At 41.1% G+C, this 16,727-nt stretch overlaps 1 protein-coding gene across 1 annotated transcript in view; it reads left to right on the forward strand.

Annotated features, from left to right (window-relative positions):
- Positions 1-282: 282 nt before the first annotated feature.
- Positions 283-16,727, forward strand: part of blow (blown fuse) — a 101,125-nt gene continuing 84,680 nt past the window's right edge. Inside the window, exon 1 of the mRNA XM_067139385.1 lies at positions 283-445. Within this exon, the coding sequence (XP_066995486.1) occupies positions 406-445 (40 nt within the window). The 5' untranslated portion in view covers positions 283-405. The remainder of the gene's footprint in view (positions 446-16,727) is intronic.

Here is a 16,727-nt window from a genome sequence, read left to right on the forward strand (position 1 = left end):
ATTCCCAATCGCCGCTACTGTTTAGAGTGACGTTAACTCCTAGGTAACTGTGTTCATCAAGACTCACTATTTAACCCCTCGGCTCCACTCGTTATCAGATCACACATTTCAGTTTTTGTTATAACAGAGAAGTTTCAGCGTTCACGAAGTTGGAAGCAGCGGCTTGTTTTTGTGAGACAATGAATGTGGTCGCCGTACTAAATTAACCTTGTCCCCTTCCTCGTGTCAGCTTGGCGAGTCATCTGCTGGCGAGCGCTACTAATAACTTCCCCTTGGCGCGGCGGGAGGTTACTTCCTTCGCTATGACACTCACACTTGCAACTCGGAGTGCTACACACGATTTGTAGTGTTGTGAAGCGAGCAAGTGCAGGAATGTCGCAAAGCTAGCCAGTTCACTATTTCAACATGGATTCGGTAAACAACGGCTTGAAGGAACTTCTTAACGGTAAGTACTGCACACTAAGAGAGAAATGTCGAATAGTCACATGGCAGTTGAAAGCCGCTCCGCGATAGGTCAAAAGACGGCTCCTCTTAACTTTGTAGCGATGAGATGAAAGTAAAATAACGACATAACACGAACGGATGTGTTATGGGACCCTTCTCTTCCGCTGTGTCGTAAACTTGGCTCCTGGATTTCGAAAAATATATTTAAACCGTACAAAATGTGAATTATTTGTGTATCTATGTTTAGGCTATTCTGCAGTGGTGGGAATGGATATATGAAGGACTGTCACGAAGTTCAAACATAAAACAATAGGTTCTACATTTTATGAAAACTGTCTTCCACTTGAGACGTTCTTCCTCTGTGAAGATAAATACTCTTCTATTGGCAGCTAAACGTGCTGGCACTGAATCACCGCGCAGGGCGTGGCGTAGTGCGCAGGACGACTTAGTTTGTTTCCAATGTAATGTTCCGGCAACTAATTCCCCAGGATTGTAGTTTTATTGTTTAAAGAAACGATTCAAAATCTAGACATGTGTAAGACAAAAGCTATAATTCATAAACTTCTTTTAACTGATACTTAATCTCTCCCGGCTATTAATATCAATACTAGACAATCAGCTGTTAATTCAAGAGGCGTACCAATAGCCCGTCTCATTCATAAGACAGCGATCATGTTAGTGGCCCTCAAACCTGATGGATAGACCTTTTCAGTCAAGGAAGTGTGTGTGTGATAATAGTTTCACTGTACATTATTTGAATACAGTACTCTGTCAACTAGTTCTCCGGCATATCCCTTAAGAGACACTTGAGGTTTGTGAAATGACTCAAGAAAGGATTTCGCATAAAACTTTCGTTTCCTCCACCGTACTTTCGTATACACAATAATTCACGACATGTACAGTGCTTGTTTCTCAAGACATTTGGAGTAGCAGTGCCGGGGAAATCCCGGTCCTGTTCATATTGTTTCTAAAAGACATCCTTCTTTAGATTAAGATGCAGATTTAAAAAAACAACATTTCAGATATAATGTTTTCCTTAATTACCAGTATTCTGAAGTCCAAAATGTGTTGTTGATTCCTTAATTACTTCCTACAGACACTCATGGTTCATAAACCGGAAGTGAATGGCAGCATCAATCAATCAATCAATCAATCAATCAATCAATCAATCAATCAATCAATCATTGATCTGCATTTAGACTGTCGACTAGCTGGCATATACCCCATCAGTTCTTTACCTAGTATTTTCTTAAATGATTTCAAAAATTTGGAAATTTAGAAAATGTATTAATTCAGTACAATAGTAAATACAATTTCACGTGGCTATTTCTAGCCTGGTGCAGCCCTTGTAATGCAGACCCTCCGACGAGGGTGAGTGGCATCAGCCGTATATAGGATAAAATACTGTGTTATTGTATTGTAGTGGAGGATAGTGTTGTGTGTGGTGTGTGCGATTAACTCAGTAAAACTGTTCATTTCAATATAAAATCGAGCGATATAAACACATCAATCGTCGAAATTACAGCAGTGTACTGTGTGATAAAAAAGTAAACAAAACTATACTATTGACATTGTGTTCATAATCACAGGAATCCGAACAACAAGAACGTGATGTTTCATTTCAAAAATCCCTCATCTGTTGGCCGGGATTTGTACCACAATCACTTGGGTGAAAAACCGGTGACTACATTACTCGGGTATCATACTCCCTGTACTTTGCGACGATTGTTCTATTAAGTGAGTATAATGTAATTCTGTTGTGAAGTATTGATAAAAGGAACCCTTGTACGAAGGATTAATTGAGGAATTCACAACATATTTTCATTTTCAGAATATTAGCCAATTAAAGAATTCCTTTCTGAAATGGCCATTCTTTATTTCTACATTTTCTTACTTCCCAAACTAAGGGGGAGTGGCACTTTTCACACATCTAAAAATTGGTTAAAATACCGTAAAAATTAAGAATAAAATCCCTATATATAAGACCTGTTTCCTGAAAATATGCCCAGAAATTAGATTCATTCACCGATTACTTTATTTGTTACTGTACCGAGCTCGATAGCTGCAGTCGCTTAAGTGCGGACAGTATCCAGTAATCGGGAGATAGTGGGTTCGAGCCCCACTGTCGGCAGCCCTGAAGATGGTTTTCCGTGGTTTCCCATTTTCACACCAGGCAAATGCCGGGGCTGTACCTTAATTAAGGCCACGGCCGCTTCCTTCCAATTCCTAGGCCTTTCCTATCCCATCGTCGCCATAAGACATATCTGTGTCGGTGCGACGTAAAGCAAATAGCAAAAAAAAAAAAAAAAAATTGTTACTGTAATGACATGAATTATAAAGGTGACATGTTCGGAAGTAGAGAACTGCTGATCGTCTCTGTAGTAACTTGCAATAAATTTTAACTGAATTGAATTAAGGTGAGACGCCGTACAATCCGAGAAGGAGCACATTTTTATATTACAGTTTGCTCTACGTCGCACCGACACAGACAGGTCTTACGGCGACGATGGGATAGGAAAGATCTAGGAGTGCGAGGGATTCGGCCGTGGCCTTAATTTACCTGGTGTGAACATGGGAAACCTCGGAAAACTGTTTTCAAGGCTGCCGACACTGGGGTTCGGACCCATTATCTCCCGCATGCAAGCTCATAGGTGCGCGACCGTAACCGCGCGACCAACTCGCTCGGCAAGAGAAGGAACTCATGATACATAGGTCGTAGTTTTCGAACTAGCCACTTAGTTCTAATAAACCTCTTTTGAATTGGATGGACTGTTAACAAAATTGAATGGTTAGACCCACTGGTCTTTATTCTTAGACCAGGCGACGATGCGGTGGTATATTTACAACATGTCTACCGCCTGTCTAGCGTAATGATACGTATTAATAAAACATACTGAACTGATCGGATTCGTGCATGATATTTAGATTGTCAAATTGGAACTTTCAGTTGATATTGTAAATGGTTCTATTTCTAGGCGCACTATGTTATAATTACAATGGCATTTAGGTATGCATGCATGTTATGGCTCCACCAACTAGCCCGAAAATTATAAGAACAATTCAGAATGAATATATTACATCATGTGATTTAATTCTGTGAAATTCTATGCGTGTCCGCCACTGTGGTGTAGTGGTTAGTGTGATTAGCTGCCACCCCCGGAGGCCCGGGTTCGATACCCGGCTCTGCCACGAAATTTGAAAAGCCATCCTGGAAGTGGTTTTCTGTGGTTTCCCATTTCTTCTCCAGGCAAATGCCGGGATGGTACCTAACTTAAGGCCACGGCCGCTTCCTTCCCTCTTCCTTGTCTATCCCTTCCAATCTTCCCATCCCCCCGCAAGGCCCCTGTTCAGCATAGCAGGTGAGGCCGCCTGGGCGAGGTACTGGTCATCCTCCCCAGTTGTATCCCCCGACCCAGAGTCTGAAGTTCGAGAACACTGCCCTTGAGGCGGTAGAGGTGGGATCCCTCGCTGAGTCCGAGGGGAAAACCGACCCTGGAGGGTAAACAGATAACGAACGAACGAACGAACGAACGAAATAGGAACTTTCAGGTGATATTTTAAATGGTTCTATTTCTAGGCGCACTATGTTATAATTGCAATGGAATTTAGGTATGCATGCACGTTATGGCTCCACCAACTAGCCGGAAAATTATAAGAACAATGCGGAATGAATACATCATGTGATTTAATTCTGTGAAATTCTATGCGAAGTTGACATAATAATATAATTTATTTATTTATTTATTTATTAATGTCTTTCTGTACATGGCGGGGCTCAGGCTATGAAGCCTGCTATTATGCCAAACCATATAATTATGCACCTGTATAAACATAATATACTGAACATTATAACTGCTGTCAACATAGGAGACGTACTCAAGAAAACGAGATAACAGATTTAGTGACCGTTGATATCGTGATCGCCAGGAGTAGTGTGCATAGATACGACCGACCATTCGTTCTGGCCTGAAGGCTGGGCTAAAACGGGGTTCACTCAACCTTACTAAGACCATCTGAGGAACTGTCTGATGCGGGAGGCAGCGAACCGGTCACGCAAGCCAAGCAATGCAGCTGAGTATGTCGTAACGCTTACCTTGCGGCACTTCAAAAATTTGCACAAAACCTGGCTGATCAGCAGCCGTCTTGGCAGACCAAGGCTCTTAATAGGCTGTCGTGCAACGGGTCATTTGTTTGTTGTTTTGTTGTTGATATTGTGAGCCTGCTACTCAGCTATTATGTCGAGACTTGCAGCTCATTTCGTAATATAAACGAGAAATTAATTTCTACAAGCATAAAAGGTCATATATTTTAGCAACAGCAAGGCAAGTCTATCCCGTCCAGGTCATAAAGGCCCTTGGAGGAGTGGAAGTTAGAGGCTTTTACTGTTCATAATTTTCAGTACTAAGTTTTTTCTTAAGAATTTGCTTTACCTCGCACGGACAGGTCTTACGGCGACGATGGGATAGGAAAGGGCTAGGCGTGGGAAGGAAGTGGCCATGGCCTTAATTATGGTACAGTCCCAGCATTTGAAAAAATGAAAATGGAAAACCACGGAAAACCATCTTCAGCGCTGCCGACAGTGGGGTTCGAACCCACTATCTCCCGAATGCAAGTTCAGAGCTGCGCGCCCCTAACCGCACGGTCCACTCGTTCGGATCAGCACCAAGTGCGATAGTAGTTAGCTCTATGACGTGGACGCCTTTGTCCCCAGGAATTAACATGGTTCTCATTGTTGGTGTAGTCTGAGTGAACTCCAGGGTCATGTGCTTCTCCAGAAGTGGAAGTCTTGCTTCTAAATTTTTCGGCTTCCTGACGGGGAGTTAAAACTTCCTCTTTCAGGGTGAACCGAACATACGTTTGAGTAAGTTCCATGAAACTTTACACACCAAAATTAGTCTTTTATAAAGTTCCAGGTCCTCCTGTGTGGTGTAGTGGTTAATGTGATTAGCTGCCACCCCCGGAGGTCCGGGATCGATTCCCGGCTCTGCCACGAAATTTGAAAAGTGGTACGAGGGCTGGAACGGGGTCCACTCAGCCTCGGGAGGTCAACTAAGTAGAAGTGGGTTCGATTCCCACCTCGGCCATCCTGAAAGTGGTTTTCCGTGGTTTCCCATTTCTCATCCAGGAAAATGCCGGGATGGTAGCCTACCTAATTTAAGGTCACGGCCACTTCCTTCCCTCTTCCTCTTGTCTATCCCTTCCAATCTTCCCATCCCCCCGCAAGGCCCCTATTCAACATAGCAGGTGAGGCCGGCTGGGCGAGGTACTTGTCATCCTCCCCAGTTGTATCCCCCGACACAGAGTCTGAAGCTCCAGGACACTGCGCTTGAGGTGGTAGAGGTGGGATCTCTCGCTGAGTCCGAGGGAAAAGCCAACCCTGGAGGGTAAACAGATTAAGAAAGAAAGATAAAGCTCCAGGATATTCTCATTCGCCTTAGAGCAGGTAATGTATATTCATTGAGATCATCATTTACGGACATCGCACACGACCTTACAAATGGTATTAGTTCTAGATCTTCTTTTAGTTTTCTTGATCTAAGCGAGGTTAAAAGGAAGGTTTAGCCTGGCCTCATATCTTGAATTAAAATTGATTTAATTTTTCTTGACTATTAAAAGAGTTTTTCCGGTCTAGAAAGCCAAGAATAACGGTCGGGAGGATCCGTCATGCTGACCACATGACACCTCGTAATCTGTAGGCCTTCGGGCTGAGCAGCGGTCGCTTGGTAGACCACGGTCCTTCAGGGCTGTTGCGCCATGGGGTTTGGTATTAAAAGAGTTGGTGGTTGATGTAGAACTCGTGTCCTCGAGGTGGGTGGTTAGGTTAGGGAAGGGAGTGGATAATGCTTCACAGGTACAGTCACCATGAGGGCTGTTTCGTTATTACAAATGAGAATTTCCAAGTAGAAAGTTACGTCCCCGTAGTTCAGTTTCCATGTAAAACTGTAGGTCCTGTGGTATTTATTATTATTATTATTATTATTATTGTTATTATTAATGATGATGATGCTTGTTGTTTAAAGGGGCCTAACATCGAGGTCATCAGCCCTATTATTATTATTATTATTATTATTATTATTATTATTATTATTATTATTATTATTATTATTATTATTATTATTATTATTATTATTATTATTATTATTATTATTATGGCACTAGAAATGCAACTTGAGGGAAAATGTGCTATAGCTTGAAAAACTGGCAACAAGTAGTGCTGGAAATATACTAGTCGTATATGGTTACAATGCTAATTAGTTATAACTTAAAGAATGTATTCTTTATATATTATAAGTATATAAATTAGTCATTGCATTGTAGTGAAAGCATCATCAGTGTCTTGGCTTTTCTCTTGAGCTAACGTAAAAGGAAAGTTCATTATTATTTACACTGCTTTAACAGTGGGCTAATGGTTTACAGTAATTCCGAACTATGCCGCATGATTTTATGAAGAGAAAATACCTGACGTATAGGCCATTCTTAGAGCTGCAGACGTCCCATTTAGTTATCAATTAAAAGAATACGTCCGGCCATTGCACTCTTTATAAGTGAGTCATGGAATGACAACGAGCTGTATCAGAGACATTGGGCAGCATTTCACTGAGGAGTTCCCGAATGACAGCCCAGTGTCATTCCTTTCCTACAGCTGTTCTACAACAGTTTCGCATGCTCTAGGTGATCCTAGTACATACCTGTGTGTGTGTGTGTGTGTGTGTGTGTGTGTAATTAACCATTTCTATTAGATAACTTTGGCAAACATTCAGCAGCATCTTCTATTCTATTCGTCCATGGAGCAAATCATTAAAAGGAATTTGCGACTACTAATATATCCTAAACTGTTGACATGAAATCTTGGAATAAAATAATGCGCGACATAGTTCTCGCAACCTGCAGGCAGACAACACACACAGAGGAAATATCCAAGTACACTGATTTGTCGGTGGAAGTGAAAGCAATGTGGAGAACCAAGAAAGTTATCACGTTGTTAAATAAGCATGCAATGGTCCTATTCCAAAGATGTTGCACAACAGTCTCAAAATTCTCGATCTGCAGCCCATCAACTACATAGCACTGCCGCATCGTCCGTAAGTTCTAATAATGATGTTAATCGTTTTACGTCCCCCTAACAAATTTTACGATTTTTGGAGGCGCCAAATTGCCGGAATTTTGTTCCGTGGGAGTTATCTGCCCACACGAGGCTAACCTGCTTGAGCTGGGATCGAACCTGCCAGCGCTCTACGCCGGCTCCGGAAGTTCTTGGAGGTGGAATATGCACAATATGGCTCCACCATATGAATGGTAAGTATTTGGTTGTAAATAGTTTTATGTTATTTTTTGCTAGTTGCTTTACGTCGCACCGACACAGATAGGTCTTATGTCGACGATGGGATGCGAAAGGGCTGGGAGTGGGAAGGAAGCGACCGGAGCCTTAATTATGGTACATCCCCAGCATTTACCTGGTGTGAGCATGGGAAACCACGGAAAACCATCTTCAGGACTGCCGACAGTGGGGTTCTAAGCCACTATCTCCCGAATGCAAGCTCACAGCTCCGCACCCCTAACCGCACGGTCTTTTCTATGTAGCTGGTACCGAAGAGGTATACAATACCAATTGTAATATTATGAAAAACAATCCACAGCCTTTCTCCAGTCATTCGAGCGGGTCAGGAATGTATTGAATGAATGAATGAATGAATGAATGAATGAATGAATGAATGAATGAATCAATCAATCAATCAATCAATCAATCAATCAATCTGCCATCTAGCGGCGAGGATAGAAATTGTGCCTACTGCCGAAGCCAGTCACACTCCTCTGGGGCAATGATTAATGACTGACAGATGAAATGAAATGATATTGGAGAGTGTTATACTGGAGTGAAAGATGACAGGGAAAACCGGAGTACCCAAAGAAAAACCTGTCCCGCCTCCGCACTTTCCAGCACAAATCTCACATAGAGTGACCGGGATTTGAACCACGGAACCCAGTGGTGAGAGGCCGGCGTGCTGTAATATTGTGAGTAAAATAATAATAATAATAATAATAATAATAATAATAATAATAATAATAATAATAATAATAATAATAATAATAATAATAATTTACCCCTGATTACGGCCGATTCCCTCGGACTTATCGAGGGATTTCACCTCAATATCACCGACAGTCAGTGTCGCGGAGCTAGACACATTCGATCCTGGCTTCAATTGGACAGGGGTGAGAGTATATGATGATGATGATGATGATGATGATGCTTGTTGTTTAAATGGGCCTAACATCTAAGTCATCGGCCCAGTGAGAGTATATATAAGAGATGTATTGGTCCACTTTTCAATACTAATTGATATCCACAAAATTTAAATGGAATTCACAGTCTTATTAACTTATGTAGTACATGTTACGTCCTTCCTCGGCTACAGTTGACAGCAAGTAATAGTTACAAACCCAGTTGAATTTGATACACAATTTATGAAGATTAAAACAAATGCAAGAACACATAACATTTTAAAAAAAGGAAAAAAACAACTGTCAATGTCTTTCTATGTCTAACACTCGCCATTCTTCTTAAAAAGAGCAAAATGCGGAAAAAATCCAGTGTATAAAATAGGCGATATCTTGATGTCCTAAAATACACTCTTACGCCAGTCACTGATTGCACCTTAAAAATGAAATGTACAACGCACGTCTTGAAATTATTTCTCTGTAGGAAAACAGATGTCAACATTCAAATTATAATTGTCAGTGCTGCTTTTATAGCAAACATGGCACATTCGAGCAGAACTTATGGACTGGGGAACCTGTTTAAAAATAAAGGAGGAAATATCTTAGAAAACTGTATCTATAGAAATGTAGATGTACCCAGACCAGAACTTGAAGTTGGACCATAATGTATACTGTGTGAGTGTTCTGTAATTCCTGGTCTTCAAGGAGGAGTTCCCGGTTGACCCTGTCAGCTTGTGTCCGTTCAGCGAACGAACTTGCACTGGACTCGAGACCGAGGCACTTTGTCTTTTTTTTTTTTACAATTTGCTTTACGTCGCACCGGCACAGGTAGGTCTTACGACGACGATGGGACAAGAGAGGGCTAGGAGTGGAATGGAATTGACCGTGGTCTTGATTAAGGTACAGCCTGCATTTGCCTGGTGCGAAAATGGGAAACCACGCGAAAAGCCATCTTCAGGGCTGCCGATAGTTGCGTTCGAACCCAGTGTCTCACGAATGCAAGTTGACAGCCACGTGACACAAACCACGCAGCCATTCGCTCGGTGAGAAACATTTTCAAGACGTTGCATGGTACATTTCATTTTTAAGGTGCAATCAGTGCAAGAGTGCAAGAGTGTATGTTAGGACAGCAAGGATCTCACCTAAACACTGTTTCTTTTCGAATTTTTGCTCTTACCACAAAGAATGCCGAGTGTCAGACATAGAAAGAGACTGAGAACGGTTTTTCTCGTTTTTTACATGTTATGTCTTCTTGTATTTATTCTACTCCCCACATGTGTATCTTTCTTGAATTGTATCTTTAACTATGACATGCTGTCAATTGTAGCTGTTCGGCTCCATGGGTAAATGGTTAGTGTTCTGGCCTTTGGTCACAGGGGTCCCAGGTTCGATTCCCGGTTGGATCGGGAATTTTATCCGCTGGCACCTGGGCTGGGTGTATGTGTCTTCATTATCATTTCATCCTCATCATGACGTACAGGTCGCCCACGGGAGTCAATTCAAATGACCTGGCAAGCCGAACTTGTCCACGGACACTCCCGACACTAAAAACCATACGCCATTTCATTTCGATTGTAGCTGAGGATGTTGTCGAAGGACAACAAGACATGTATTATACAAATTAATAAGTGTGCGAATTCCATTGAAATTTAATGAATATCAGTATTGAAAGGTAGATCAATACATCTCTTAAGTGTAGTCTCAAGTCATATGTTAATACGGATCTAATTATGAAGGTTATTACGTGTAATGGAGAGGAGTAATTCGGCCCTTTATCCAGGCGACTACGCCTGCTAGATGATCAGGGTTTTTCAGAGATGGTAATCAGAAAGAAATAGGCTAGGATGTAGAGGGAGACCACGTCGTCTAAACTTAGGTACTTCCTGGTATTTGTCTAGAGTTCAAGTCGGAAACCATGGAAAGCACTTCGAGAATGACCGAGGATAACGATTATAAGCCAAATATTCTTCGCCCCATTCCACCCTTCAGGACGGAGCCGGATAACGAACCCGGGACCTTCCAGAGCGAAACAGTTTCCAATTGTATATTCAGATATTATTGTCTGTGCCTTCGAAATTTGTTCATGATTAAGAGTTAAATATCCTATATCATGTAATTATATAAATTAATCTATTTAAGAGTTTAATGTGATGTCATATGTAATTATTTTTTTCTTATTTAATACAACAAAGAAAATATAAATGATTTGTTTTGTAATTAAATAAACATTTTTAACATTTGAAAAACATGTAAATATTCAGATTTAGTTAACAAGTAATGCTGAAGAATTCACTACTGATTTTGTTGGTAAACAAGTTACCTTGTTGGGGCGCTTTCGAATTATTTTGATTGGCGGTCTTCAGCATCGCAGCGCTGTTAGAATCAAATATAATATTTATTTTTACATCAGTATATAAATTAAACAGTTGTCTTAATTGCGTAGTACTTATATAAAAACCCATAATTTTCTATTTCTCTTCATTGATTTTTCAAACCGATGCTACAAACGCCCTTTAAACAAATCATCAGTGCCTCTGAGGGTAATGAATGAACTTTAATGACAAGTAAATTATACTTTAATTATCCAAAAATGATTTACTTAATTTCGTAATTTTTGATCAAAGTTATTTGTTTCTCCATAAAGAAACAGAATTTTATACTCGTACATTATTCTCCGAGGTTAGCCCCTAGAAATCTAAAAAGAATAAAGAAAAATATTACAGATTATTCCTGAAATCACAACACAAAATATACAGAAGTCAAATTTCATAATTCAGTGGTATTAAACACAGATGCATTAATAATAATAATAATAATAATAATAATAATAATAATAATAACAATAGCGCCTAACTGTTTTACGTCTCACTAAGTAATTTTATGGGTTCCGACACGTGGCTAGCGTGTTTGAGCACCTTCAAAATACCACCGGACTGAGTCAGGATCAAACCTACCAACTTGGAGTGAGAAAGCCAGCGCTCTACCACATGAACTACTCAGCCCGGCGAATGAATAAAAGATGTAACTTCAAATCATTAAACATGGATCTTATTAACAGTATAATTAGAAAATTAATTATGAGATTGAAGACAACAATATTTAAGACTGCTGTATTATACTGAATAATATTTATAGCCATATTTCATATGATAATAATTACAGTATTAAAAGGGTGTGGAAAAAGTAGTTATAGAATCCAAAAGGGAAACCGTAGAATTCGAAGACCACCTTAAAATTAAAGATGAGGAATTAAACAATATCATGAATATCTCTTATTTTAAAACGTAGAAATAGGCTTTGCAGAAATGAAAGTTATTTTTTTGTTTTGCTATTTGCTTTACGTCGCACCGACACAGATAGGTCTTATTGCGACGATGGGACAGGAAAGGCCTACGAATGGGAAGGAAGCGGCTGTGGCCTTAATTAAGGTACAGCCCCAGCATTTGCCTGGTGTGAAAATGGAGAAACCACAGAAAACCATCTTCAGGGCTGCCGACAGTGGGGTTCGAACCCACTATCTCCTGGATGCGAGCTCACAGCTACACGCTCCTAACCGCACGACCAAAACTCGCCCGGTAAAATGAAAGTATTAGGGTAACTTATATGTATATTGTAAAGGACACGACTTGAGTTAGAAAACATGAGTTATATTAGAATTAATGGAGTTATATCCAAAACAAATCTAACATATTGGTTTTCAACCTCCTGTAGTAGAAGACGCGATTAAAGCGAATTGCTTCATGTATCAGTATCACTAATTTAGTAATTATATACATACATATATTTTTTTATTTAGGAGTTCATAGACGATATAAAGAAAAATAAATATTTTAAATGGAATATAATAAGTTGTGACATTAGAATGTGATAATAATAACATTGGATTAGATTTTATTTAAATACAAATATTGTCTACTACACCACAAGATGCTCCAATCGCCCGACTCGTTGGCTGAATGGTCAGCGTACTGGCTTTTGGTTCAGAGGGTCCCGGGTTCGATTACCGGCCGGGTCGGGGATTTTAATCGCTTCCGATTAATTCTTCTGGCTCGAGGACTGGGTGTATGTATCCATCCCAACACTCTCCTGATCATATTCAGACAACATACCACACCAACAACCACCACAGAAACACGCAGTAGTGCTTACTTCCCTCCATATAGGGTTGGCGTCAGGAAGGGCATCCGGCCGTAAAATATGGCCAAATCCACATGTGCGACGCAGTAGGTAGGAAAAGAAGAAGACACTGCAAGATACTCCAACCGGGCAGAGTGGCAAGAACGGTTGAGGCCCTGGCCGTCTGACTCCAACTTGGCAGGGTCATTCCTGGCTCAGTGCGGTGGTATTTGAAGGTGCTCAAATATGCCAGACTCGTGCCAGTATAAGAACTCATGCTGGACAAAAATCCGGCACCTTGGCGTCTCCGAAAACCGTCAAAAGTGGTTAGTGGGACGTAAACCCAATACCATTATTATTACAAGATCTTACGAGGTACCCGACTCCAGATATTTATTGCATGCTGTTCCCTTCACATTGTTCCCTCGGAAACGTGTCGGGATGGACCTTCATTCATTTACAGTAGCAATTCATGTCGAGTTTGAAACCGATTTTCATTGACAAATCGTGTCGCTCGTCTCCGCTCCCTGTCGGTCGTTTTATGACCACAGTTCCTACGCCGTGTTTCATGGTCGCGAGTGGTACACAATTGCCGGTAGACCCGTTGGACACTCCCGCTTTGATACACCAACAAATCGGGAAACTTATTCACTGAATGCTAATCTGTCACGTCTACACACACACACACACACACACACACACGGACGCGTGCGCCACTGCCACGGCCATGTCAGCGGTGAAGGGTTACATGACGGCCTGGTACCAGTGCAACACTACCTACATCACTCCAGACAACCAGTGTGCTCTTTCAAGGCGGTGACTAATTTTTTTAAATCCAGGGTGCTTGTATAATTCATTGAAAATGAATGAAAACCTACAACCTGTTTTCCAGTCAAAGACCGGGTCAGGGATGGGATGAATGCAGCCCCAACTTGCGCCGAGGATAGGCACTGTGTCGGCTGCCGAGGCCTGTCGCACTCCTCTGCGGCAATAATGAATGACTGACAGATGAAATGAAATGATAGTGGAGAGTGTTGCTGGAATGAAAGATGACAGGGAAAACCGGAGTACCCGGAGGAAAACCTGTCCCGCGTCCGCTTTGTCCAGCACAAATCTTACATGGAGTGACCGCGATTTGAACCACGGTATCCAGCGGAGAGAGGCCGCCGCGCTGCCGCCTGAGCCATGGAAGCTGTAAAATTCGTTAATGATGGAATTTCCCGCGATGCAAGGAAATGTAGTAAGTTGAATTACGTCAGTGTACCAAAATTAGACCAGTGGGAAGACGTGGGTTAAGACAAGAATTAGTACCACCAAACGTCCTTTATTTTCTTCTAATTTAATTAGTGTGTGTAATTAATTGTTTAGCTGGGGTTGATAATCATAATCACACCCACTCGTTCCTTTTAAAAACTTCAAATAATTATGTCCGGAATAGAGGGACGGCTGTCCATCCTTATTGCACCTTCCAGAAATCTGTACATGTCTCACTTAAAGCTAGTACACACTAAGCGACACTAAGTTGGGGAACACGTGTATCGCGACAAGTCCGAGGGATGTCCTGCGACATTTTTTCCGTGTTTGGGACTGTCGCGATACAAAAGTTGCATGTCGCAGGTCTCCCATTCGAAATGGGATACATGATACAAATGTTGCGCAACATGATGTACTCTGGACGTGTCGCGATACAAAGTCCCGGGACACGCGGATGCCAGTGTGCAGATAGCCGCCACATGTTGATGTTGTGTTCCGTGTTCTGTTGTTTGGCGATGGAAAGTATTCTAAAAATCATAGAGGATTTACACACCCTTCCTTACGGAATCAAAAAAGTGCCTCTTCCCCCAAGAAGTTTCTACTGCAAACTGTTCCACCTCAAAAAGAATTTAGAAGTCCACCGATACCCAAAAGAAAGAAGAACAGCGTTGATCAAAATTACATCGCGAAGGAAACTGTTCACTGCATGAAAACATTGACTGAGACGGTTAATCGAAGAGATGAATTTTCGGTTTACGGTGAACATATTGCTTATACACTAAGAAACTGCGGAAAGAGTCCAGTGGAAATTTCATTAGCTCAGCGTGAAATTGATGATATAATAATTAAATTGCAAATGGGAAACTACAGCACAGACCAGTCAGCTTGGGTAATGCTGGACTTATTAACCCATCCATCATCAACAACCCGTAACATAAATAGCAATCACTCAGTCTATTCGGGTTCCTTTCCACCATCTTCCGAAAGTGTCCCTACTCCAGATTCAGATGCGATGAGACAAGACCAAACAATACAGACTTTTTAACCGCTTTTAAATGATGAAATACCACTAAACTTGTTACCAATTTTGCATAAGTTGGGAGAAATATTTCATTCATATCATGTTAATTAGTTATGTTCAGCATTTTTTTTTCATTAGCACGGACAGAATTGAGTCAATTTATTGTTACCAATATTGTGTTATTTTGGATACACATTCGTTTCATTATTAAATATGAATAAATTACGTACGTAGTAGGTAAATAAAATTTGTATTATATCTTAGCTTTACAAATCATTTTAGAGAAGTAATTAGAGCCTCACAGACTTCTGGAACGATACGTGAAATAGCTTGTTTTGAAATTCGAAAGGTATGCATTAAGCTGGTAAGAGATTCACCACTAGCAAGGAACCACAGAGTGACAGCTAGCCTCACAGAACCTGGAATGGTATCCCGAAATACAGTCTGATTCTTCGAAATATTTCCTCCAACCATTTGCAAAAAGATTTCAAAATCGGGTTGAGTTCATCCTTAAAAAATTCCGATATCCTATGCCATCTTCTAATTTCAATCTTTCAAGAAAAAAGGTTTCTCCTCCAGTACCGCTTACTTTTCGTTTTTTTTCTTTGTACTGACAATAAGTAGTTTAAGCACAAATTAAAAGCTCATAAAGCTATTTCTTGCGCCATTTCGCACCGATGCAACTGGCTCTATAGATGTGGACGCGGGACATTGTATCGCAACAGTCTAGGGACAGTGTCTCGCAACTGTCCCCATACAATGTCCCGCGACTTTGTCTCTAGGTGTGTACTAGCCTTTAGCTTTATTTTCCGGGTATGGTGTGGTAGATGGTACTGTAAAATGCTGAGACTTTACTAGGGGCTCCTACACGGCACTCGAGTTAGGGAGAGCTTCATTAATTCAATAAGAAAATACAACGTGCAAGGGTGCGAGGTTGCCATGCGTAGTCAGAGCAAGCAGAGATGAAGAAGTCCAGTGATAAACAGAGCTGCTAGGTGAAGATTAGTGGACATGTACAACAATCAAACTGCTTTGAAATATAATCAATTTGGTCTGAGCGTTTGAGTCTCTTTGGAACAGTACCATTCTACTTCACGTTCGGTTAAGTGTAGGTGTTATGGAGAGAAGCTGTAGACTGAAACAGTTTACTGTGGGGCGATACTATTTCTATGCTCCTGAGCTTTACTGTGCAAATGTCTACCATGCTATTATTGTCAGTCTGTCCAGCTCCATGGCTAAATGGTTAGCGTGCTGGCCTTTGGTCACAGCGGTCCCGGGTTCGATTCCCGGCAGGGTCGGGAATTTTAACCTTAATTGGTTAAATTCGCTGGCACAGGGGCTGGGTGTATGTGTCGTCTTCATCACCATTTCATCCTCATCACGACGCGCAGGTCGCCTACGGGAGTCAAATCAAAAAGACCCGCATCTAGCGAGCCGAACTTGTCCTCGGACACTCCCGGCACTAAAAGCCATACGCCATTTCATTTCATTGACGGTCTCGGTCGAATCTTCTAGATGACGTAATCAACTTCTACTTCATCATCATTTTATTATTATTATTATTATTATTATTATTATTATTATTATTATTATTATTATTATTATTATTATTATTATACCTCACTTTCCCCACCCCCTGATGGGGTCGCGGGTGCAAACTGTGTAGCAGATG

The sequence above is a fragment of the Anabrus simplex genome, chromosome 2, assembly GCF_040414725.1.
Source record: "Anabrus simplex isolate iqAnaSimp1 chromosome 2, ASM4041472v1, whole genome shotgun sequence".
Taxonomy (NCBI): Eukaryota; Metazoa; Arthropoda; class Insecta; order Orthoptera; family Tettigoniidae; genus Anabrus; species Anabrus simplex.